The following is a 25049-nucleotide window of genomic DNA, read 5'->3' on the forward strand; positions in this document are numbered from 1 at the left end:
GCAGCAGGACATGAGTATTACAGAATGATGTGTGAAGCCCCACAGTCAGTCTGGAACCTGTAGGCATTTTGTGATTTTTTTCTGCAAAGGAAGAAGGGAATGTGGCCAAGGCAAGGGCCCTGTCTAGCAAAAGGGTCTGGTGGCGTGAAGAGTTTGCATTATGATGTTCTGGAAAACTTATTCTGACACTTGCTTAGTCTCTGTTTCAGCCAGTAAGATGTTCAGAGATAAATCCAGTGGCATCCCAGCAAAGATGAAGGAAATTAGGCAGAATTACAATCCTTTTAATGGCTAACTAGGAAACTCGCTGTGTCCCTTCCAGGCTATGTACGTCATGGCAAGGACTGGGAGCGTCAACAGCTGTTCCTTTCTCCTTCCTTCCTTGCTGCAAGTTAGGTCTTGCTGAGCAGAAGTGGGGAGAAGTCACAGAGCGCTCTCCTCCGTGTCTCGGCTGCCCCTGGCCCCTGCAGGTGCAGGAGAGGCTACATTGCTGTCTGCTCACGGCGAAGTGTCTCCACCTCCTTCATGAAGCGGAGGCAGAGCTCCTCCTGCCACGGCAAAGCCACGCACTGCACGGCCACGGGCAGCCCCACGCCTCCTTCCACAGCCTGCAGCAGGGACACAAGCAGGGAGGCATTGCCCACAGCAGCTCAGGCCTCCAGGGGCTGCTGGAAATTTGCCTGAGCCCTGGGGCTGGTCCCTTCTGACCCAAGGGCTTGTCATGGAAAGCAGGGAGGCTGAGCTCTGTTGTTCACTTAGGTGCAGGCTTCATCGCTGGAGCTCACTGGGGCAGAGAAGTCTCTTGCTGTTCTTGTGGTGGAAAGGGCTGCCAAGTCTTGGGCAGTGTGCGTGAGGTCAGCCCTCCCCCAGACAGCTCTGCTTTGAGCTGTCTCCTTACCAAATCCCTGCAGCCTTTTTGTGCCTGATCCATGTTCTGCTGCCTGCCTGGGCCTGGTGGAATGGATCATGGAGCAGGGGAAAACTGCAGTGCAGCTGCAGCCTGTGGCTATCAGAGAGGGAGCTTTGGCTCCATAGCTTCCTTGAGGTTGCAGACTGTAATCTAGGCCTTGGGTGTTCCCCCAGTCCCTCTCAGCTGTTTACCTACTTTTGAGGCTTGGGAAAAGAATGGTATTTATGAAGCATATAGAGAGTTTTATCTGTTTGTTTGTTTTCTTCTCACCCTGCCAGTGAGTATCGTAACTTATTAATGGAGGCATTTAGAAAATCCTGATTTCATTAAGACTATTAGTCTGAGTACCCTGAACAGCCTCTGCTCCTTCCACATGGAATGACTGAAGTTGGAAGGGACCTTTCATCTAGTTCAACCCCCCTGCACAAGCAGTATCGCCTAGAGCACATGGCACAGGATTGTGTCCAGGTGGGTTTTGACTATCTCCAAGGAAATCACTCTACAAGCTCACCGGGCAACGTGTTCCAGTGCTCTTGTCATCCTGACAATCAAGACACTTTTCCTCAAATTCAGGCAGAACTTCCCGTGCTTCGGTCTGTGGCCATTGTGTCTTGTCCTATCGCTGGCCACCACTGCAAAAGAGTCTGGCCTCCTCTTGACATCCTCCCTTAATGTATTTATACACATTAATAAGATCCCCTCTCAGCCTCTCTTCTTTAGGCCAAACAGGGACAATTCTCTCAACCTCTCCTTATAGGAGAGGTGCTTCTGTGCCTACTCTCCAGCAGTAGGCAGTAGTAGGCATCTCTCCAGAGAGAGTAGTTCCCTTTCTGTGTAACAGACCTGCTTCAGTGTCCTGTCCCAGGGGTCGTCACAGTATCCTTGATAAAGCTTCAGCTCTTCTTCATCAGCTTCCGTCACTCTGCTGACAGGTACAACGCCAGCAGGGAAGTTCAACACATTGTACAACATCGTGGAGGAGATGGCAGCTGCGAGAAGCAAAAGAAAGATCTCAGGTAGCCACAGCCACCTATATTCTTTCAAACTTCAACATGTTTATTAAGTCTCCTGAGAACTATCTGCATCTGGGAGGAGATACCGCAGAGGACTGGTTGTATGAGAGTCCCAAGTCCCACTGCATGAAACAACTCTCATCAAATCATGTCATCTACATGTCTGTCCTCATTTTCCAGAGATGCCAGTAAAATGCTTAGGGAGCCAGGAAAGCTCCCCAGCAGCCCTTACAGTTGCATGTTCCTGTCCTATTACAACCACAGTGGTCCTCTCCCCTCCTGGGAGGGCCCCAGAGCCACTTACTGAGGAGCTTCCCAGGGTAGCCCGTAGTGAAAGCCGGGCCCAGGACAGGGCAAAGCACGACGTCCAGCCTGAGGTCCCTCCACGCGGTGATGAACTCCGTGCGGTACGCCTTGGTGGGGAGAGCAGAGGGGACACGGGGGGCCTGTCAACACGCGGAGCATCTCAACTTCTCTGAGCCGCGCTCCAGGCTCTGGCGCTCCAGGGGAGGTGACATCGTGCAGGTCATCATGCACGAGGAAAAGAGACCCAGCAAGGGCAGCAGCTGGGCACAGTGTGTGTCTGCACGATGGAGAAGCTACTGCAGAATCGCAACGCTACCAGGAAGGCCATCCTGGGTTGAACCAAAGGCCCAGCAAGCCCAGCCTTGTCTCTTTCCTATCCTCTGTCCTCCTCAGCACTCCACTGCACAATCTCTTTTTCCTAAGTAATGACCCCAATCTGGTACTTGCTGTAAAGCCTCAATTCATAACATGATGGCAGAGAGAAAAGTCCTCAAAACTTACCGTTACCTGATGCTGGTGCTTCCACATCTTACTCACTGACCTGCAAATGGAAACCACAATAACGCCTTAAGATGAGATGAACACTGCCTAATTTATCCTCCAAGTTGATATGCCTCACTGATTTTAGCAATTATTCAAAACAGCGCATCTGTCCCAGTTTTGCTAAAGTTTCTTTTGGAATTTGGGTAAATGTCTGGGAGAAGATGAAACAAGGTTTCTTCTTGTGAGGCTGGGTTTTGTACTCAGTTCTGTTCAAGCTTACTGTATGATCTTATCTAAACCCCTTAATGCCTTGTGGATCCCAGATTTGCTTCAAGGGGAAAGGGCTCTTATCAGACTGCCTGAGGTAGTTGTAAAATGGATACATTTCTGGTATCTTGAAGGAACTGGAGAACTCATTTGTGTTGGAGGGGATCTGGATTCTTTATCAGTATCTTCATTGCTCGTTCCTCTTTGTAGAGAATGATGAAAATGGGATGTGATGGGTATGTCATTTAACCCTTCATTACATAAGAAATTCACTTTCAAAGCTAAAGCAAAGTTTTAAGTGTTTTATAACTCATCTCGGGCCCAGGGGACTACAGTCTGATGTGGTGAATCACCAAAAACTAGGGCTGACAGAGACCACGGGAGTCTGTTTTCATTCCCCACACAAGGCAAGTCTGGTGGATCTAAGCCGTTGTTGACAGGGTTGCACCTGATTCCTGGGACACCCTGGCGTCTCCTGGGGTATCTCTCCCAGAGGGAATGCTTCCTGAGCTCCCTGGATGCAATGTCAAGCCTTTGACTTTGTGTGTTGGCCCTGGTAGGACATGGTCAGCTGCTTCTCACCTTGCAGCAACCTAGAACACGTTTGAGCCCTAGGGGAAGGCATTATAATACATGGGGTGTGGGGAGATGTATTCCTTAAGGCTAAAGTGTAGTCAGGACAGAGGGGCAGCCCACCCAGAGAGGATCCTGAGCCGGGTGCCCCTCACCCTGCTACGGGCACCCCTTGCAGAAGGTGCAGCTCATTCCCACCCAGGTGGCAGATGAGGAAGGTGCTGTCCTACCTCACTCCACACAAGGCTCTCAGATAGTCAGCCAGACGGGGAAACTGCAAAGGCAAGAGAGTCCTGTTAGGCTGTGACGTGGCCACTTGTGTCACCTTGGGAGACCTCCTATCACGGCCCGCCTCTTTCCTTGGGGACACTGCTCTGAGGGTGAATGAAATTGCTTAAAAATGTTCCTCATAGCTCTGATTTCTGTTTGTTGTTGATCCTTGTTTGTTTCTTTCAGCTGAGTATTTGCTTCTCACAAAAACACTGATGTGAAACAAGTCACCTTTACTATTTTTAGTAAATAAAACATTTTTTACAGCATTATCCCACAGAGACCAGATTTCTGCAGGCACTTTGGTTGTCTCCCATTCACTGCTACCTTTTTGATCCTGTTAATTGAGAACAACCCAAGTGGACAGATAGCCAGAGAAAACAGAATGAAGGAGAAAAACCCTACAAAATGATGCTCAGTTGGTGAAGGGGCTACTGACCATCACCCTTTCTCATTAACCATGAGAAATTCCCATGAAAATAAGCATTTTGGGAGATCCCAAACACAGGGACAGGGCTTCAAACTCCAGCCTGCCTGCTGCTGTGTTTCGCGGTTGCATGAACCAGTAGGAAAGTGGGGAGAGTTGTGTTCAGTGTTTGAAGAACTGCTTGCTGAGGGCTCTGCATTATCCTCTTATAACTCTTGGCTGGTCCTTTCCCTATTTCCTTAAATCCCAGCAAGAAAAGACCTTCCAACCATTTGCCTTGGTCTGAAATCCCAGGGTTTCCAGTTAAAAGCATCTCCTAGTACCACTACCCTTTCAAGCACCACAGGCTGTATTGACACAACTCTGCTTGGAGCCACAGGCCGAGGACTCACCAGAGGTTTAAGAATCAGAGCCAACAGCTTCTTCCCCAGCGTTGGGATCTTGTAGCTGTTCACCTGTGGTTTCAAGCCTGGATCTACAATATTTCCTGTGCTGAGAAACAAGAGGAGGAGGGGATCACGGCAGAGAGGCCATTTGCTTATCTCAGAAATCTGAGTATCTCTTGTTTGGGGTGGGAGGGGGGGTTATTTTTTCCCATGCATGGTGTTCATGGGCACGGAAAACAAGATGTTTTACAGCACTTCTGCCGGAGGATTCCTACTTACAACAGATCCAAAAAAGTACGGCCTCCATCAGCAAAAAATGTCTTCAAAAACAGTTCGGTCATGACATAGTGGATCCGAGGTGGAGCAAAGGGCACCAACTGCACCAAAGTACAAGATTATGTGGCAGCTCGGGCATGTGAATAGTTTCTGTGTCTGACTGTGGAAATACTTCAAATGCAAAACAGCCACCTCCCAGGGGGGTGAGAGGGCACTGCTATAGCCACCCCAGAGATGTTGTGTGTGACTGCGCTGTGGGTATGGACATAGCAACTTTCACCAGAATCTCTGCTGCCATAGATGATTTTTCCCACAGTGTTACCCTTGGCTAGTCCGTGCTCAGATGGGCTTGGGGATTATATCTACTTTCCGAAGAGTGATTGCAGCCAGGGAGGGCGAAGCTTGAGACACCCCGGGGAGAAGAGCTTGGTGAGGTCAAGCTCACCTCGTGCCCAGCTGCCTGCAGAGCATCCCTGGTTTCATGCACTGCCCGTCTCATGCAAGGAGGGAGCGGGAAGTAGCCATCGGTGTCGTAGTACCCAATCCGGAGGGGAGCCGAGCTTAAATACACCTGAAGGGAAGGGAACACTAGTTAACAACTTCCAGTTTTACTGGACTAGACCTGTCCCCATCTTCAACCCACTACAGAAGGGGATAGAAGGTCCAGGTGTTAGAGAGCTGCTGCTTATGTTTTCCACAAGTTTCCCTTTCCAAATGTCCAGCACTCTCCTTTCTCTCCATCCTCTTCCCCACCCTTTGCTGGACTTTTTCAGTCCAATAACCCGTACAACAACTGAGAGGCAAAAAGAATTACTTTTTTTGTTTGTTAACCAATCTTTTTCTAACAGTTATGATTTCTGCCTTCAAAGAAAATTAACAACGTTGTTACACTGTAATGATTGTGGACCCTTGAAAAATATGCATGGACCCTTAAAAAATATGCATGCTGAGCAGGTACTTCTTCCTTGGGATCCTTGGAGCTGGCTGGACACCAGACCCTCCATCCCTTCATCTGTCCCGTGACCTGGTGTTTGTTACTGCCTTTGTAATTCCACAGTGGGAAATTCCACCTCAGACTTCTTGTGACTCACCCCTAAGAACATGAAATAAACAGCAACCTCTTCACGTTTTGACGTGAAATCGCCCTCAAGAGGACCAGGGCTCTGTCACTAAGGACTCACCTCCTCATTGAAGGGGATGGGGGGCACCGTGGGGTCAAGCTGGAACATCTCCTTGCAGAGCAGAGCTTTCATGCACAGGGCCAGGCTGTCCACGTCCCTCGCCATCGGGCCCAGTGCACCGGGAACTGGAGGAAGACAAGAACCAACATCCACTTTAAGCAAGCAGGTATATCAAACACTGATTTCTTCTCTGTGTGGCCAGGTTGGCTGCAAGGGATGGTGAGGCAATGAGGTGGGATGATCTAGAGGTCCTTCTGACAGGTCTTGGTCATTGCAGACCTTGTGTGTACTGTGGGGACCACTGTTTGCCTCTGTGCTGGCCCATCGATCTGGACTTCCTCTGCAAAAGCAAAGGTTGTAAGAGGCATCAACCCTTCAATTGTACTTAAGACAAGTCTAAGCATCTCCAGTAAAATAGGATGTTGTTGTCCTCCACTTTACGTGCCCTGTCGTATAAAGAGCGGATCCTTGAACTGAAGTCACATAGGTTAAACAAAGCAGAGACAGTGAATACAGCCTTTCTGCTTCTACAGTAGGCCTTAGAGATGATGTAACTTCACTCTGGTGACCCTAAGGAGCTGTGGCAATCTACAGCTGGGCATCCTGAACCCAGGCCTAAGCTTCATGCTGCCCTATGAGGAGTCCAGGCACAAGCAAACATGGCCTCTCCTTCCACCCTTCCTGCTCTCCACAGCCTTTGTGATGTATAGAGAAACAATTCTAAATTCACATACCTGACAGGATCCCGTTGATTGGGCCACTTGCTCCAGACAAGCTGGGAGGGGACAAAGAAAAAGTATACTGTCATTTCACTATTAGTAAGATAATCTCAAGAGATCTGGATGACCAGGGGGATTTTCAGTCTGAATTCCCAATCCCTTGACAAGGGACTGCTGTTCTATGTGACAGACCTGTTAGTTTGCTGCACCAGCCCCAGTTTGTCCTTGACTATAGGGCGTGCAGGACAAGGAACATGTGGGCTTGGAGGAGCTGTGAGGTGCAGCGTGGGTTTGGGGGCTCCTTGCAGAGCAGGCAGGGCAGGCCCCAGCACCTACCTGAGCCTTTCGCTTGTGGGTTTGAGCCCACACAGCCCACAGAAGCTGGATGGCAGGCGGATGCTGCCACCAATGTCCGATCCAAAGCCCAGGATGGAGCCTCCCCCTGCAATCAGAGCTCCCTCACCACCAGAGGAGCCTCCAGGGCTCTTCTTGTGGTTGAGAGGGTTCAGCGTCTGGCCGAAGATGACATTGCTGCAGTCGTAGCTGGAGAGAAGAAAACCAGCAAGCAGACTGTCAGGAGCAGCCTAATGCCTTCACCTCTCTGACTGTCCCTTACCCTGCGCCTGGGCACAGCCAACCCCTTCCTCCTTGTCATCCCTTAGGGACACAGCTCATTCCCATCAGAAAGAGTTGGGAACGGAGGTGCAGGCTGAGGTCTGAGGTGAGCAGGGAATCAAACTAGGGTCTCTGAGTCCCAGTGCTGTATTCAAGCTGTCTGCTGTGCATTGCGGTGGAGAAAGCACACACAGGCCAGTTCTCCCTCCCATACATGAGTTCGCTTGATTTCTTTCTTTGTGAGTCTTTTCCACCAACTCTTATATAAAAGCCCTTTTCTGCTGAACTGGGATGGTTGGTAGCTGATGAGAGGGGGAAATTGGCCAGTCAGTATCTCAAGAATCATACAGAGAGCCTGTCCCCGGGCCTTCAGGCTGGGTTTTAACTTCAGAAACACAGCCAGAGAAGAGGTTCCTAATGAGGTACTACCTGAAGAGAGACTGTGGCACGTTGGTAAGTGCAAATGGGATGGCCCCCTGTCTCTTCAAAACTTGGACTAGGACGCTGTCCTCTTGCACTGGGGCATTCAAGAACTGCACAAGCCCGCAGGTCGACAGATGTCCCTGAGAAGAAGAAAAATGACAGTGGAGAGGGTCAGTGCAGATCATCTGCAGCTGGAGTCTGCAGTTTGTGAAGGAAGACCTGGTGTCCATGTTTGTGGGGCTAATCTGCTCCTTATTGCATGTGCACTTGCAGGAAGGGCCAAAGACTCCTTGTCCCAGTGATAATCTATGGTAGTAAAGAGCTGCCAAGCACTTGCCGGGTTAAGACTTCCCCTAAAGCAGTCCTTGCTCCTTTTCATGCTATTCCCTCACCCGCCCCAGATGCAAATCCACGGATATTCTTCCTTTGCCCATTGCCTCAGGATCAAACCCAGCATCCTGCTCCCAGAGTTAGCCATAAGGGATGTTCTAACCCCGAGCCTATATCCCCGTGGGATGTTTTGTGGGCACAAAGAGAAGTACCTTGTGGCCAATGTGATCCTTGATGCTGACGGGAATGCCATAGAGCAGCCCTTTCTCCTTTCGTCGTCGTATTTCCTGGAGTTGCTCCTCACACTCTGGGATAAAATGTCGCAAGCAGTTCGTCTGCTGGGTCACTTCCAGGGCCTTTGCCAGGACACGTTGAGAAAGACGTGTTGGTTAAGACCAGTGTAGTTATCTAGGCACATTCAGTAGCTACCTGGATCTGTAACATAGGGACTAGTGGTTTAGTATGACAGACAAGCCCTCCCTAGATTATCCCAAGTCAAATCCTTTAAAGGGCTAACCAGGAGGGGGCTGGCCGAGGAGACAGCCTTTTCTTTCAATATCTTTCTTCTGATATCTGCTCTATCAAAGACTTGTCATAATCAACAGCTCTGGCAAGTCCTCTCAACCACTAACCCACACACCATGGTGTGGGGAATGTAAGTGATTTGCCTTTCATGCTGTGGATAGGTTCTCACCTTCTCTATGTAGGTGTAGAGGACTGTCTCAGGGGACAGAGACCCTTCCCGCAGTCTCCTGGCGAGCTCTACCAGGGGCAGGGACAAGATGTCAGCACTCTGGACATGGGAGACCTGCAAGGCGAGAAAGAAGGGACACCAGGACAGCACCTCCAAGACAGCACTTGAGGCAGGGCTTCTGGGCTTTCCTCCATGTACTGTGCCACTTACCCTCTACTGAAAGGTAATCTTAGCTGTGCAAACACCAGCACTAATGAGATGGTAATGAATTCCTTGCACACAAGTCCCAGGTTGGCCCTTCATCCCTCTGTGTGGGTGACACTGTGCTGTCAGTTTTGGAGTCAGCCCAGTCTGACCTAAACATCTGAGTCTGACAAGCTCCAAAGAAGCCAGTAGGGCCTGCTCAGGTGAATAAGCCTGGCAGGGCTCTACCACCAACTCTTTCTATAGTTTAATTTTATATTTGAAAGAAAAAAAAAAGCTGATAAAAGGTATATATCACTTATAGTTGATGTGCTTTATGCACAGGAACATTACCTATGTAAACATGTGAGGGTTTATCCATGACGTACTCAGAAGAGAGCAGAGCAGGGAGAAAAGGGGATTAACAATCAATGTCCCAGCAGGAATCTGTCACCACATCCATGCGGGTTGGGTACCTACCTTATTTATCCCCACTGTGTCCTAGTTGCTCCCAGAGGGACACCAATGCCTGTGCTTTGTTAGTGTTGAGTCAGGCCAAGTATCTCCTGGGCAGCCTGTGGGGCTGGGAGACCTCCCTTTCCTTCCCTCCTTCCCTTTCATCCCTGGAAAAAGCTCTCAAAGATTCTCTGAGAGCCCTCAATAAGGTTTTAGAGACAGAGATATAGGGGAAGGGTATGGACAGTTAAATAAACTTGGAGTTACGAAGATTTTTTTTTCTTGTACTCATAGAATGAACAGACATTTCTACTCCTTAAAGAACATGAATTTGTGTTGGTGAAGGTCCAGAGCTTCATCATCTGTGTTGTCCAAAACCTCTTCCCAGTGCGTAATTCGTATTTCCCTGGCTACAGACCCTCCCTGTATCTCAGCCACTGTGAGGAGAGCAGTGATCTCCCTTCCTTCCAGTGCAAATCTCCTCTGGACGCCATGTTAGAAAAGCTATAGTGAGTGAGGAGATGGAGAGCAACATCAGCAGACCACCCTGGTGTGATCCAGACCCGCCGAGGGGCAACTTACCTGCTCTCTGAACTGCTGAACAGCCTTCTCTATCTTCTTCACACCCTGATCCCGGCTCCTCCGAGCCTCTTCCATTTTCCGCTGGATCTGCCGCTCGCTCAGCCACCTCCAGGCTGCCAGGGCTGCGACCGAGCCGCCGAGCAGGGCAAGAGCAGTAGGAGGACCCGCTTCCCAGTCCGGCAGGAGCTGCCGGAGCTGCTGCTGCTGCTGCATGGTGTTGCTGCCCACTGATCTTGGGGACGGACCGAGGAAGGGAAGCACGGCAGAGCAGGACAGCCCACCGCCTCCCCAAACCTGTCCTTCTTCCCACCAGCCCTATGTGAGCTCAGGAACTGGTTTGAAAGTCCAACGCCAGTCCCCGCAGAGCTGCCTTCAGCGAGGCGTGCGGGGGACAATGATTGACTGGGAAGTGGGGAAGGTGAAATCGGCACGGCCAGGGAACCTCTGGGGCATGACGGCCTTGTCCTGGCGTTCTGGGCCATGGTGAGGTGACCTTCATGAGGGAATGGCTGTGGGATAGCTGAAGAGAAGATGCAAGGAAATAGCCACTCTCCTACTTCCTGGGCAACCTAAAAGGACAGTGGGAAATGGAAAAATGAAATCACAAAATTTCCCTGCACAGTGATGGTATGTCAAGAGGAAGCATATGGGTTGGGTGCCTTGTTGACTCCCAAACTCCCCAGCCTATGCTGCTCCCCATCCAGCCAGCCTGTGGGATACAGTTCGGCACTGCTGTGATGCTTCATGCACCACGGTGGGTCCTCATTCAAAGTCCATGACTCTCTGCTCAGAAAGGTCATGACAGAATCTCACAACCCAATCCCAGTCCAAGAGAGTGTGGAATTGGATACAGAAAGATAAAGAGACCTTCTCCCATTAAGGCTAGAGACAAGTTTACTGTTGCTTCTCCTTAAATTTCGTAGCAAATGTTCTCTTTGTTTTTAACTGGTGAGATTCATGAGGGGCTCTGGCCAAAACTCCCTTTGGCATCTAAGAAACAGTCTGAAGATTACAATAATTTCCTAGTTAAGCTGACCTCTTACTGTGTTCCCTTGCAGTGGCATCCTCAGCAAAATTACTGTTGACTTTACAAGACTAGTCTGCTTGGGACAAACCAGCAGCCAGTCCAGCTCCTGCCCATGATACCAGCTACATCAGATAGATGCATTGGGAAGGCGCATATGAGTAGAGCCTGCACTGACACCCAAACTGTCGCCCTGACTCCAGGGATCTGTGCAAGGGCTTCCTGAGCCAGATGTGGGATCTGAGGATCTGGGTATGATGGAGATGTCACCCTTGCAACAGACTCAGCAGGTGAGGGAATTATTTACCTCTTCCTGAGAGACAGCTGGGGCACTGGCATCCCACATCCTCTTGCACACTAGATCCTGTGCTCTGATCCTGCCCTTTAGACACTTGGTAAATGTTTAATGGAGACTTAGCCAGCTGTCTCCAAACAGACTTGGCCTTTCAAAGGGGATTTTATCAGCAGCCACAACTGCATTTCCAGGTGGCCAAACCTTGATGAGCAAGTCACTTTTCTTATTGATGGGTGAGCATCTCTGCCTCCTCCAGGAGCCAGAGGCACAGCTTCTCCTGCCATGGCAAAGCCAGGCACTATGTGGCCACAGGCAGCCTCACACTTCCTTCCACAGCCTGCAACAGAGACACAGACAACGGAAATATCTGGAGGGGGCTGAAGATGGAATCCTCCCAGCTACATAGCTAAGACAGACCCTAGACCTTCTCAGCACAAATGCTAGAGGGGGTCCCCAGTGCAGCTCTGATCCATGTTCTGTATCCATTAGAGTTCTCAGAAATACACAAAACCTGGGCAAATAAATTTCCTGGACGTGTTTCTACACCCCACGCAAGAGGACCCTTCTTGCTTTCAGCTGGCCTGTTTCAGCTGCTTAGCCCAAGGGTTCCTGCAGCGCCCTGGGTGATGTTCCAGTCCTTCTTCACCAACGTCCATCACCGGTGACACAGCTCAGCCCTATATGGTGGGAAAGGCTTTATCAGGTGTCAGGTGAGCCAGGAGATCATTAAATTACTTTACAACCTGAGTTTAAAAGGATATGCAAAAATACAGAACTTTTTCCCTCCAGATCTTTCGGACACTGCCCAACTTGCTAAGAGAAATGTCCCTTACTTCTTTGATATCTTCTGTCTCAGCCCAGAAAGCTGAAACCATCTAACCATGTAAGCAAAGGCAAAGTTAAACATCAACCTCTCCCCAGCACGCAACCCCACTGTTTTTATCCAGAAAGGGAAATTACCTCCAGCAAAACATTCTGCTGCCACAGGTTCTTCACTGACCTGGAAAGTGCAAAGACCACAGCAAACCTATAAAATATCACAGATCTGTAATATTTTGCCATGTCCAAAACATTTAACTGACGTGAACTAACCCATGCTCACAATATTCATGTAACATGGTTGAGCATGGCGCTTTCCCCATTATCTTTGTACATGAGGAAACAAAAGCGTGTCTCAAAGGACACCTCAGCTTCACAGGTGAGTCAGGTCTATCTGGCTCACAGTTCATTCCTCCATTTTTTTTTCTCTCATATGGCTTTGATTCAGGACCAAGATCCCCACGTGGGAGTGGCAGCCACACTCATGAGAGACACAGTACCATCAGATTGTGCCTCGTTTATTTCTAAGCACCTTCTTTGGACTTTACTGAAGTTTCAGGGACATGTATTTTCATTGAAAACGTATTTGGCACTCAAGCTTGAACCAAGAAACAAACAAACAAAAAAAACCCACCCTTGTCCTGGGATCGTGACATCATCATGATGCCAGACCAGAGAACATCTTAAATACTGACTTTACAAGGACATCTTTCCTTTGAAAAACCTTCCTAATTCAGAGCTATCCTCACCTCACAATAAAGTTGTTGCAGCCCCGTCACACAGCTTCTGGACATATTTACACTTTTTTTTTTTTTTTTTTTTTTTTTTTTTTAACAGCATCAGTGACCCATTGTGGCCACTTTTGGCAGTGACCCCTTGTCACTGATGCTTGGTGACACTGATGAGCAGGACTGTGCTCATCAGCTCTGGCAGGACTGAGGATCATGAGTCAGGCTCAGGAGCCAGGATTGGCACACATGAATCCAGCGCAGAAGGAAGACCAGGGTGAGGTCCCACCATGACGCATCCAGGCTTGCTAGGCACTCACAGGGGAACTTGAGCATATGTGGTAGATGAGTTAGAAGCCTCTCTCTCTTCCTACGAGGGAAATACTGCCTCTTTTCTGACCTTTGTGGCTGGAGAGCTATGCAGAGCTCGGAGAAGGCCCATATCATTGCTAACATGGATGTATTGTTTCAAGACACACTTATGCGATCAAAGCATTTCATACTCCTCCATCACCCCCACATTCCTTTCCAGTCTCTCACTCTGCCTCAGGGAACAGGTCCAGAAAGCACAAGAGTGGGATTGGAAGCACCAGACAGCTCAAACAGTCCAAAAGCAGCCCACAGTATTGCTTGAACTCAAGTTTTCCTCAAGTGTAAGCCAGCAATTAAAAACAAACAAACCAAAAAAACCCTTTGCTCTCACTGTTCAACTGGAAGAGACCATGAGAAACAGAAGTGCATGAAGAAGGTCTAGATACCATTTCTTACAGCATACATCTAAGCAAAGAAAATGAAGCTTTTCTTCCCCTACTCATTGCTTGTTTAAACTGTGGAGCCCACTGCCCATGGGCATCGTGGAGGCTAAGAGAATAAATTAGTTCTTCTCTCAGCATACAACCCAACAAGTTCATGAAGGAGAGCTTTCTTGGAGGTTGTTAAGCACAGTGGGCTGACTACAGCCCTTCACCAGAAAGTCTCTTAAGCAGCTAATGGCACAGGCAGAGAAGAAATTCTAAACTTACTGGTTATGCTCTCCCATGTTAGCTACTGGCCACTTTTGGCAAAATATTTGGGTAAATAGCTGTTTGACCTTGTATCATGCAACAGATCTTACACCGTTATAGGGTCATTACTGAACTCCTTCGGTCCAACATTAACTCATTAATTTTGGTAGTAACCTTTGGCTCATTGTTAGCTCTAACAAACAACACTGTTTGAACTGAGAGGAGATTTTGCTGACCGTTTTAAAACAGTTTTTATTGCCAGTTTAGGGAAACAGTGATTCAGAGTCTGCAGATCATTACCTACAGCCCATAGCTTGCTTTGTGCATCAAGGAGACTGTCTGGAGTGATGGGCAGGGTGCGAAAAAGCATCTTCATGGTGAAGGCAGGCCAGAAGAAGTCACACGTTTCTCCTCATGCCCTGGGTGAGTGTCTCCACCTCCTTCATGAAGCGGAGGCAGAGCTCCTCCTGCCACGGCAAAGCCACGCACTGCACGGCCACGGGCAGCCCCACGGCCCCTTCCACAGCCTGCAGCAGAGAAAAAGTGGTCGGTGTGGTGTGAGTGAGAGCCCCGGGGGAGCCACATGAGGGAATGAAGCTTCCTGACATTAAAGGGGAGAGAGACCAAGGAGGACGTATGAGAGGGCAGGCTTCTAGTAGTTGAAAACCAGGCTAGCTGCACCACAATCAGGGTCCCACCACAGTGCATGCAACTTTGTTGTTAAAGAAACTCCTCTTATCAGGAGATGAGAGAGGCCTTGAGAAAAATGAATCATGTTGCCAACAGGACAGTTAGAGCCTTCTGCTATGAATTAAATATGACTTAAACATTTCCCCTGCTGACCTCTTTCAGCCTCTTATCCCAAGGATCCCCATAGTATCCTCTGTAATGCTTCAGTTCTTCTTCATCGGCTCTCGTGACCGTGCTCACTGGCACCACTCCAGCAGGGAAGTTTATGACGTTGTATAAATTGGTATAGGAGGTAGCAGCTGGAAGAGATCACACAGAACACACAACATGGCATGGTTCAGTGTGCTGGGCCAGCGGGGATTTTCAGATGATAATTCGGGCTGGGTGAATTGTGGATTGGAAGTGCTGAAGCTGAGGAAACCATGGGGCTTCTGGCAGGAAAGTTTCAGGGCCACACATGTGCGGAAACCAGAGAGAACCCCACGGCTTTCATGATGAGTGAGGTGGAGGATTAATCCACTCTGGGAGAGAGCCAAATCCTTGATCTAGTTCAGACATATCCTGACTCCATTTGCTCCGTGCCCCAGGGATAATCCTGGCTAGGTTTTCAAGATAACCCAGTTTTCCAGCTCAGTTCTGGGGACTTTGGCTCTGAAAGGGTTGTTGCCAAAGAGATGAGGAATTCAGACTGTTTGCTAGAAGCAATCAAACTGCGTCTCTGCAAGTCACTGCAAATAGCAAAATAGCAGCTCTGTTGCCTGAGTACTGGGAAATGCGAGGAGGCCACGTTTGGAAGAGCATGGCCCTTGTGCTAAGGTCTGCCGCCCCTCTGATCCTGGGGTAACTTCCTCAGGGAAGGATGGACAGTCCAGGGACAGGTCACTCCGTAATGACCGGAGCGGATGTGATGCTAATTGCTACTCCACGATAACCTGAAAACCTGCAGCCTGTGTGACACAAAAGACCCATCCAGAGGAGACCTCTCCTTCCCTTCTGCAGCCGCAGGAAAAACAAGGCACTGCACATTGTTCAGGGAATGTCCGAGAGAACAAAACATGTTGCTCTAGCTCTGCCTTATGAATACACATGTGCATCCAGGGACATCTAAATAGAGATTACCAAATAGCTTCCCAGCATAGCCATGGTTAAAGGCTGGACCCAGCATAGGACAAAGAATCACGTCCAGGCCTAGCTTCCTCCATTTAGCAATGAATTCTGTGCGGTAAACCTGCAGGGAAAGAGAGAGGAGATGACAGTCTGTGAGACAGGAGATATGTCCAAGGCAAGCATTTCTGATGGTTTTGGATGAAGGAAAAAAAAATCTATAAAAGAAACCCCAAAACCTTTGCATTCCAGACATTCCTATCAGTCCAGTGGCTAGGCTGGTTTGTGAGATTTTTCTTCGCTCAACAGCATATTGGACCTGCTGCAAATGGCCATATATTTCCATTGAGTGACTGACACTGTCAGGGTTTGCCTGGTGAGGCCATTCTGTTCTTGGGAAGGGCTATAAAGGTGTCCCAGGAACACAGATCCTGCCTTGTGGGAAGACACTAAAACAGTTCTGCTACTTTAGCCTTGAAAAATACCAGGTAAAAGGGGAGATAATTGCTGTCTATAAATAGATTAAGGATGAGGGAGACAGTGCAGAAATATCATAGAAAAGGAAAGCTATTTAGGCTCAAGGACAAGAATAAGATAAAGAGAAAATGAAAGTGAATAAACAACACTGGAAACAGAGGTTTCTAACTATCAGATCACAGAGGAAAGGAGCTGAGTAGTAAAAGCAAGTGCAAACATACAACTCAAATAGATTTAAAGAGGAACCTGACCAGTCTGTGCACTACCCTGGACTCAGTTGCCCAGGCCAGTGCTTCCTCTCTTATGTTCCTCATTCCAAATGACATCATACAAAATACACCTAAACCAAGGCATTCATGGCCACAATTTTTGACCCCTATAGTCTCTGCCTGATAGTTCAGGCACAATCTTTGCAAGTAGTAATAGCACCTGCTGTCTGAAGTGAAGGATTTGCTTCAAGAGACAGAATTTAAGAAGAGGGGCATCTTTGGTAGCTTTTCTTATGCTATTTCTGCCTAAAAATGCAAGGCAAAGTATAATCTCTCTTCCCCACCCTTCATTCAGCAGAGACCTCCACACAACTATTGCCTTGAGGTTTTATCACTTTTTGCAAAGCATGACTCCCAAAGAAAAGCCCAACTGTTTTATTTCCACATGATCCATTATTTCCAATATCAAATTCAACACAGAGCAGAAAGCAGTTGTTCAGAAACTCAATATAAGACTTGAAGAGTCTCTCACTACAATTAGTAAAGGGAAAAAAAAAAATCACGTTACCGCCACTGCCCCATGCTGATTCCAGAGGTTTTTCGCAGACCTGGAGTGGTGACAGAATAAATAAATACTGGGACTATAACAACAGAGAACTATAAATAAAATGGCCCATTTTTCTTGAAAGCTCTTCTGGGGTTATAGCATCACATAGGTGATCACATGAGTGACCACATGCTTCACATGTGCCTATAGTAAGTACATCAAAAGATCTTTCTCTAAAGTCATACTTTGATGTTTCCATTTGCTCTTACATCTAGAGAAAAATCATGGCAAAGGCTTCTAAATTCACTCACTCATAGTTTTATTGGTCTCTATTTCTCTCACAAGGATGAGTTGCTTGTGACAGGCACTAAACAGGCAAGTGGGCAGAGGTGTCTGTATTAACATGCCACATGCTGCACAGAGAGATAGTAGCCTGTTTCAATCCATGCTGAGCTCTGTGGAGACAACCTAGCCCTGCTATGAGGAGGATCCTTGAGCTCTTAAAATAATTCCCAGATATAACCCTGGATAGCACCCTGGGCTGAGCCCAAGTGGTGTTGAGACAGTGCATCTTTGTGCAAGCTCAGCCTGTGCTGCACAACCCTGTGACTGGGCTTAGCACATGAGGACTGGCATCTATCTGCAAGAACCTGTGTGGACACATCCACTTACATCCCCTTCCTCTAGGCTGCTTCAGTGCTACTTACCCCACTCCACAGAGAGCATCAAGATCCCGAGCGATTCTTGGATACTGACAGAGGGAAGAGAAAAAACTTGGGATTAGCCTATGACAGTGCAGCTGAAATAGTGGGCTTCATTAAGAGATCCCAGTGTAGGCATGCATCTTGTCCTAGTAGGAATCCCTCTGAGCAACAGTTATGGTTTCCAACACGGTGGTTTCATTCAGACATTGACTCATATGTATTATCACAACCACCCAAGCAAAGAAGGCTCTAGATGATGCTGTTAGGTCTGGAGAGCATCTCCTGGATGTGGGGATGCTCTTTAGATCCTTGCTATTGACCTCCATTCTCTGTGGAGCCCATTACTGAATGAGCTGTATGGTTCATGAGTTCATTAAAGGCCGTCGAGCCACTTAATGAGTTAAGTCAGGGTTTAGGGACATCTTTCACTTTGAATCCCATCAGGTACTTAACATAAAGCATCCAAACACTCTCAGGGTAGAGCAGGCTTGTTCCCTGCTTCTGGAAAACTATCCATCTGAAGATTTACTATGAGGCAGATGAGATATCCACACACTTACTAGGGGTTTCAAGATGACAGCCAAGATCTTTTTCACCAGAACAGGAAGCCTGTAAGTATTGAACTGGGATTTCAGGTTGGGATCCACGATGTCGCCTTTGCTGGAAGATGACAGAGTGAAGGGGTAGTCATGACAAGCCCATCAGTTTTAAACCCACTATGGTAGCAGTGCTGCTTCTGAAGCAGACTTTGTCTTAGGATGAAGTTTCTAGGAGACAAAATCTGTCTGCTTCAGTCCAGCACTGAATAAGCAACCATCACATGGGGTTTAGATGCTCAGGCATAAATGCTTACTGTAAAAGCTATAAAGAAATAAGTTCTTCAACTCCTACATCATCAGCACGCCAAAGTGCTTTGCAGAGGTAGATCCATACACAGAGTAACCAAAGAAAACCTTGGACATGTTTCCACCTTAAGTTCTGCTGAAATCACTTAAGCTTAGCCTCTAAAGGAGGTTAAAATAATACAGAATATTTCACATGTGCTCTGGATTAACCATGCATATAAAATCAGCTGCTACAGCACAGCTTACACATGGTAAGCTATTTCCCCATAGTTTCTTATCTATGTGTGTTAACTAGCCCTGTGAACTAACCGTTATCTGTACTAAATTCATCCTTCCAGAAATTGCTCCTCTGATGCCCATTCTTCAGTGTGCACCCATGAGAATAAAAAACGGATGCATACAATTCTCTGGCCATGTGGTGCCAAGTTCCAGGGCTCACGTTCAAAGCAAATGGGATTTACTCACAAGCAATCCACCAAGTGGGCAGCGCCATCCGAGAAGAGGCCTCTAGTGAAGAGCTCATCTACCATGTAGTCAATCTTGGGCGGTGCAAACGGAACAAGCTGCAGGAAAACCATCCACGTTCAAGAGGCAAGAGAGGCAAAGGATTTGTAGACCCTTCTGTAAATCTCACTCTGTTGCTTCTAGTATGCAGGGTCACACATCTGGAGGGATGTGGGGGCCTGTGCTGCCCTGCAAGACCTCATTTTCAAAGGGGCTGATTAAGCAGCATCTGCCCATGGCCCTTCCCCATGCTCCAAGGCATTAACACATACTTGTAATGTGACCTGTCTCCCCACTTCCTAGAGAAGCCTCTTGGGAGGCCTCAAAGATACCACCATGAAAGGTATAAACTGGGTTCAGGGACTGAAGGATCACAGAAACTGCTGAGAATTTCATAGTTATTGGGGCATCAGGCATCACAGGAAAAAAAAAATCCCAGACTGAGCTTTAGAAAAGGGGTGACTTGTGTAGCACCAAGTGAGTAAAGGAAGGATGATCCTTATTTTATGGGCAGCAGAAATGGATATGGGAAGTGACTTGTCCAAACTGTATAGGGTGAAGGAGGATAACAGCTCCTGGCAACCACAGGCATGAAAACTCACTGTGTGTCCTGCCTCCTGGAGGAGTTTTCTGGTCTGCTGAACAGCACGTCTCATGCTGGGTGATGGCATGAAGTAGCCATCTCCTTCATAGTACCCAATCCGAAGTGGCTTTGAACTGGAGTAAACCTGTGAGGAGAGGAGACAACACTTGGACACATGAGAGGTACAACATAGGACCATTCTCAGGGCAAGGGGAGGCAGCACTGAGGACTCTCAGATAGGAGGGAAAACAAGGAGCAATAGGTTTGGTAGAAAGCAGCAGAAGTGATATTCAGGACAGAAATCTGCAACAGTGGTCCTTGCTAAGTTTTTTTCTGATACTACCTCTTGCCATGTGAGGATGTGACAGTTTTGGGATGGCAGTGTGATAGCATCTCTGCAGATAATATGTCCGGGATGCCTGGCTGTGGAAAGAGTTCAGGGGCTTGTTTCTGTAGGGTAAGCAATGGGTCTGCATTGTTTGAGTATTGGGGACAGTATTGAGTATTTGAAAGATCAGGGCCCTATAACCTGAACGAAAAATCAACAACCAGATGACAGTAGCAGAAAGCAAATGCTGATGCCTTTCTAGGTCAAATAAAGGCTCTCAGGCTAAACAAAGCCCTCGTGAAAAATGGGAGCAGTGAGATTCTGTGCTCAGGAGAGGTGAGCTCCTTCAGGGAGTGGGCCAGGATGAAGCCAACAAGCTTGCTTTGAGTGTTGCCTAGAAGGAAAGGCAAGGGCTCAATGTCTGGCAGGTTGCATCAGGAAAAGCTGATAGGGACCTGCCAACCCTGCTGTGAGGCTATTTCTTGCAGTTGTTCATGATGGAGGCACTCTGTTCGGAAGAGATCTTTCACTATTTGCTCCTCTAGGTCCTTCACGATTTTTGCAGCATCAAACCAGATGGGAGTCTCCTAAGATCCCACTTTCTTGATGGGAAATGGAAGCATGGGACTGCCTCTGTCTCAGCCTTACTTCGTCATCAAAGGGGATGGGAGGCACAGTGGGGTCCAGCCGGAACATCTCCTTGCAGAGCAGCGCTTTCATGCACAGGGCCAGGCTGTCCACGTCCCTCGCCATCGGCCCCAGCATCGCAGTCACTGCAAGCACAAAGATGCCATCACTGCAGGCAGAGGGGCCCCTACTTACTGGTGGGGATCCAGCAGAGCAGGATTTCAATCAAGCTGGGAACACAGAATGATGTGATGTCTGAGGGATATGAGCAAGGAGACCCAGAGGGCTGGTGGATATCTGGGGCTGACCCTCTGGACCAGGTGTCTGCTGGCACAGCCCAAGCAGAAGCAAGGACAGCAGACTCCTTGAAGACTCTTCAGTGAAATATCCCAGGCCTATGGCTACGCACCTCACATTTCTCATTACTACTCATTGCATTGCTTAAGGGCATTTTGTTTCAGCTCGACTCTACCATGGTCAAGAGCAGATTAAGTAGTACAAAGAGGTAATACCATAAGGCAGGATCCAGGCTATTAGATCATCTATCTATCTCATTCACGAGACACATAACTGAACAAGGACTTTTGCTGGCATCTCAGCAGTAGAAGGAGTTGTAAGAAGTGAAGGTTTGAAAATGGGAGAATATCTGGATGGACTTACCCGATTTCATTCCTACGAGAGGAGTAACCATACCCAGCTTGCTAGGAACATAATGGGAGAAGTGAATTAGTAGCAGCTCTTGTACAGTAAGTTACTATGCCGAGTTGCAAACTTCCCATTTGCCCATGGACATCATCTAGGAGAATGAAGGATCCTACACCTACTTAGCACTTTTTAGGCTAGAAAGACTTTCAAGGACTGGAAGCAGTTAGGAGCGACAGAAAGATTTTTCATCTCCTCTCCTTGGTGGGTATAATTTCTCATCCAGGATTAAATCAGCCCTGATGAAGGGAGAACTCTTACAAGCAAACCAAGGTCTGGGAACCATCTAAGGAGATGATCCTATAACAGATGCTTTTAGCTTCATGGTCAGGGCTATGGATTGAATAGCTCTCTGCTGTATTAACTGTTAGAGGTAATCACGTATGATTAATAGAGTCCTAAGCCCTAGATATCATAAGGAAGCAGTCAGGCTAGGGTAGTAACATAACCCCAAATGAGACCATGGATATCTATTTTATAGTTCAGTGATCTGTGGGAGACATTGTGCAGCCTCCACAGTGGGTGAAGCAGCAGACAGATGATGGGGTGTACCTAATCCTTTCGCCTGTGGGTTTGAGTCCACACAACCCACAGAAGCTGGATGGTAGGCGGATGCTCCCAGCTACATCTGAGCCGATTCCCAGGATGGAGCCTCCCCCTGCGATCAGAGCTCCCTCGCCTCCAGAAGAACCTCCAGGGCTCTTCTTGTGGTTGAGAGGGTTCAGCGTCTGGCCAAAGATGAGGTTGCTGCAGTCATAGCTGTGGAGAGGAAAATCAGCAGATGAGTGAAGTATTTCTGTCTCTGCAAACTGTAAATACCAGGCATTGAGCATTCACACAGGGATGAATGTGGAATTAATCCTGGAGAATAGGATCAATATGAAATAGATTTGTTGGGACAGCTGGATTTAGAAAGAAAGGGGCATCAGATACAGGAGAAATAAGATCTTGTCTCTCTAGCATTCTGTAGAAAAGCAATGAGGAAATGACTCTAGTTGAAAAGAGAAAGAAATTAGTGCATAATTTGTTTGCACAAGGGTGGGAGTTGGTACATGCAGGTCCACTCTCAGATCACAGGAGTCACATGGTGTAGCCGCATTTGCATGAAGGAAAGTGATTACTTTATCATGGTCTGCGAGTTGTTGGTTTTCACAAAGGGGATTGCTCCCTGGCTCTTTAAAACCTGGACGATCACACTGTCTTCTTCCTTCACTTGTCCCAGGAACTTCACCATCCCGCCAGAAGAGACGTGACCCTTGGGGATTGGAAATAAAGCTCTTCAAGGTCCAGGGAAGTTAGACACTTTCCAAGAAAATAAAAAATAAATCTTCAGAAGAAAGGTGAATTTGCTGAGTCCACAGATACTCATTTCAGAACATCCTTGTCTGAGGGAACTCTTGGCCATTCCCAAGGAACAAGCCCAGATCTGTTTGGGATACTTGCATGGGGTTGAAAGGATGGAACAGCTGTCCCTAGGTCCGGGCCAAGGACAGGAAGAGGTAGGTGAACCAGGGACGTACCTTGCAATTAATGTGGTCCTTGATACTGACAGGAATGCCATAGAGGAGCCCCTTCTCCTTCTGCTGCTTCACTTTCCGGAGCTGATCCTCACAGCCGTGAATGAAATCTGTCACACAGTTCACTTCCTGCGTCACCTCCAAAGCCTCTCCAGAGGCACAGAGACAGGGTGAAGAGCAGCGAAATGGGTGGATGGAAAGACAACAGCATTTAAATTTAAAGTTTAAGCTGAATATTCAGTCCTCAAACCTCCAGCATTCACTAGTCAGACATTGTCTATAGACTTCAGATGTTACCTACTGAGATAATTTCCTGTCCTGGATCTCTGTCTGATTGATTTGTCCATAAGCCACCCTTTGACATTATGGTATTGACAAACTGTGGTCCCCAGAGTTGCTAGTTAACCCAGAACACTGGCTCTTTCTCAGTTTGGAAATCCCCCTCCCACTGTTTGTGCATCCAGATATGCTGGAGAGATCACTCACTTTCCCCATGTAGGAGTAGAGGACACTCTCTAGGGACAGGGACCCGTCCTTCAGTTTCTCCACCAGCTCCACCATCGGCAGGGAGAGGATGTGCTCGGTCTGGACACCTGGGTTCTGCAAAGGGTAGAAAATTGAATACAAGGGGGAAGATAGTGACAGTTTTCATCAGGGAAGAGTCTAGCTCACCTGAAAACCACTGAGGTATATTCATTCCCATCACTGGGTGGTTTATTGCAACATTGAAAAATATTGAAGAATGTCAAAGAATAATAAGGTTACTTCACCATCACTGAAACACTGTTTTTTCAGTGTATTAAAAATAATCCCAAGGATAAGCATGACACAATTTCAAGCAGAAGAAATGCCATATATAGTACATAACAACAAAAATCATTAGCAAAGTAAAAAAAAAAAAGAAAAAAAGGAAAACAGCTTGAAAATCTCTCACAAAACTACTTTCTAGTTTTTCAACAGTTCTAATGTCTACCCAGGGATGAACTTGAATGCAGCATTTTAAGGGGTGTTGGCTATAGAACTGCAGATCTGGCCCAGAGCAGTGTGCTGGAGGAGGGAATTTCCCAAGTCTCAGTTGCTAAAATACAACCAAAACAGGCAGAAAAAAACCCCACCTCAACTGGAGAGTTGTGTGAATGTCTAAGAGGTATGAGTGGCTGGTTTGTGTTTACTTTTTTTCCAGGCCTTTGGCCCCTTGCAATTAATAGACAACGTGTTGAAAGACAGTTAAACCAACAGAAGGTTTTCAAAATTTATCATTAACTTGAGAGAAAAAGAATGTCTGGTATGTCTGCAGCACCCTCTCCACAGTCCCCATCCTCCCTCTGCCCCACAAAAATAGAAAAGAGCTTTTCTTGAGTTCAAGACAAGTTCTGAATCCAAGGACCGAAGCCCCTCCTGCGCTTTGAGGATGAGGGGACAGCCAGTTTCCTGCAGGGGTGAGGGGATGGGAACAGAAAATGTTGGCAGTGGGGAAAGATGAAGATGCAGTAGTGCAGGGGGCAGAGGGAATACTTGCTGAGGTTGGCAGCCCAATGCAGGGAGCCCCAAGCTCTGGTCTGCCAGAAATCCACAGGATTCCCATAACAGCTCCGTGTTAAACAATACTGCCTTTACGTTGCCTTCACCGCGTTTTCCTGACCCAGGAGTATGGTCACCCTCAAGAAGAGCTGGTGCTGACCCAAGGCACAAGCACACTGTACACAGGCACTGTTGTGCTTGCCACCTTTCAAAAGGTGGCTGATCAGCATTCCCACCTTTGTTGGGATAATTCCTTCCTCCCAACACTTTTGCCCAGATTTACCTCTTTTTTAAACCTGCAGGCTGCTTTCTCCATTCGTTCCAAGGCCAGATCACGCATCCTCCTTGCCTCTTCCATCTTCTGCTGGATCTGTCTCTGACCCAGCCATTTCAGCAACACAGTGGCTGCAGCTGAACCACAGAGCAGGGCTGAGAGCAGGCGAGGATCTGCCCATGAAGGATCTAGGAGCTGCCACAGTCGCTCTTGGGTCATATCTCTTCCAGACCTTTCCATTCTGGTCTACAGATACCTGGAGCTCCTAGTTTCTCCTTGCAGAGAGGTGGTGAATGCACAGACTGTTCAGTTCTGTCCTGTGCAAGAACAACTCTGAAGCAGAGTTGTGTTAACAAAGTCCAGGAATGGAGATTTTAGACCATGGACTTTGAAAGGGTCTGCCTGCCCGAGGAGCGCTGCAGGTTGAGCTGCAAGCAGCGTGCTCAGATCACA

At 47.9% G+C, this 25049-nt stretch overlaps 2 protein-coding genes across 2 annotated transcripts; both read right to left on the reverse strand.

Moving 5' to 3' along the window:
* Positions 1-475: 475 nt before the first annotated feature.
* On the reverse strand, positions 476-10307 carry LOC104578148 (vitamin D3 hydroxylase-associated protein). Its single transcript, XM_088536285.1, has 15 exons — positions 10095-10307; positions 8874-8987; positions 8392-8535; positions 7856-7989; positions 7148-7354; positions 6827-6867; positions 6093-6217; positions 5357-5482; positions 4915-5012; positions 4642-4741; positions 3783-3826; positions 2731-2770; positions 2228-2336; positions 1754-1899; positions 476-608 (listed from the first exon to the last, which is right to left on the reverse strand). The coding sequence occupies exons 1-15, from the start codon at positions 10305-10307 to the stop codon at positions 483-485; spliced, it is 1767 nt and encodes a 588-aa protein (XP_088392411.1). The 3' UTR covers positions 476-482.
* A 3880-nt stretch (positions 10308-14187) lies between these two features.
* LOC104578147 (vitamin D3 hydroxylase-associated protein) lies at positions 14188-24929 on the reverse strand. Its single transcript, XM_010225685.2, has 15 exons — positions 24606-24929; positions 23288-23401; positions 22805-22948; positions 22406-22539; positions 21837-22043; positions 21243-21283; positions 20604-20728; positions 19647-19772; positions 19006-19103; positions 18256-18355; positions 17699-17742; positions 17013-17052; positions 15774-15882; positions 14808-14953; positions 14188-14491 (listed from the first exon to the last, which is right to left on the reverse strand). Exons 1-15 carry the CDS (start codon positions 24834-24836, stop codon positions 14363-14365), a joined length of 1788 nt encoding a protein of 595 aa, XP_010223987.2. The 5' UTR covers positions 24837-24929; the 3' UTR covers positions 14188-14362.
* Positions 24930-25049: the final 120 nt, after the last annotated feature.

The sequence above is a fragment of the Tinamus guttatus genome, unplaced genomic scaffold (genome assembly GCF_059628265.1).
Source record: "Tinamus guttatus ecotype Peru unplaced genomic scaffold, ASM5962826v1 Tinamus_guttatus_pri_ptg000044l, whole genome shotgun sequence".
NCBI lineage: Eukaryota > Metazoa > Chordata > Aves > Tinamiformes > Tinamidae > Tinamus > Tinamus guttatus.

Bases quoted from the DNA above. Each gene is read 5' to 3' on its own strand.
- LOC104578148 (XM_088536285.1), bottom strand. From the start codon at position 10,307: ATGCAGCAGCAGCAGCAGCTCCGGCAGCTCCTGCCGGACTGGGAAGCG. The intron at 7,355-7,855 runs GTAGTACCTCAT...TCTTCTCTCCAG, and splicing joins GTGCCACAGTCTCTCTTCAG to CTACGACTGCAGCAATGTCA. The intron at 3,827-4,641 runs GTGAGTCCTCGG...TTGCCTTTGCAG, and splicing joins CTCTGATTCTTAAACCTCTG to TTTCCCCGTCTGGCTGACTA.
- LOC104578147 (XM_010225685.2), bottom strand. From the start codon at position 24,836: ATGGAAAGGTCTGGAAGAGATATGACCCAAGAGCGACTGTGGCAGCTC. The intron at 18,356-19,005 runs GTGAGTAAATCC...GTCATCTTCCAG, and splicing joins GCCCACTTGGTGGATTGCTT to CAAAGGCGACATCGTGGATC. The intron at 17,743-18,255 runs GTAAGTGTGTGG...TCCCTCTGTCAG, and splicing joins CTGTCATCTTGAAACCCCTA to TATCCAAGAATCGCTCGGGA.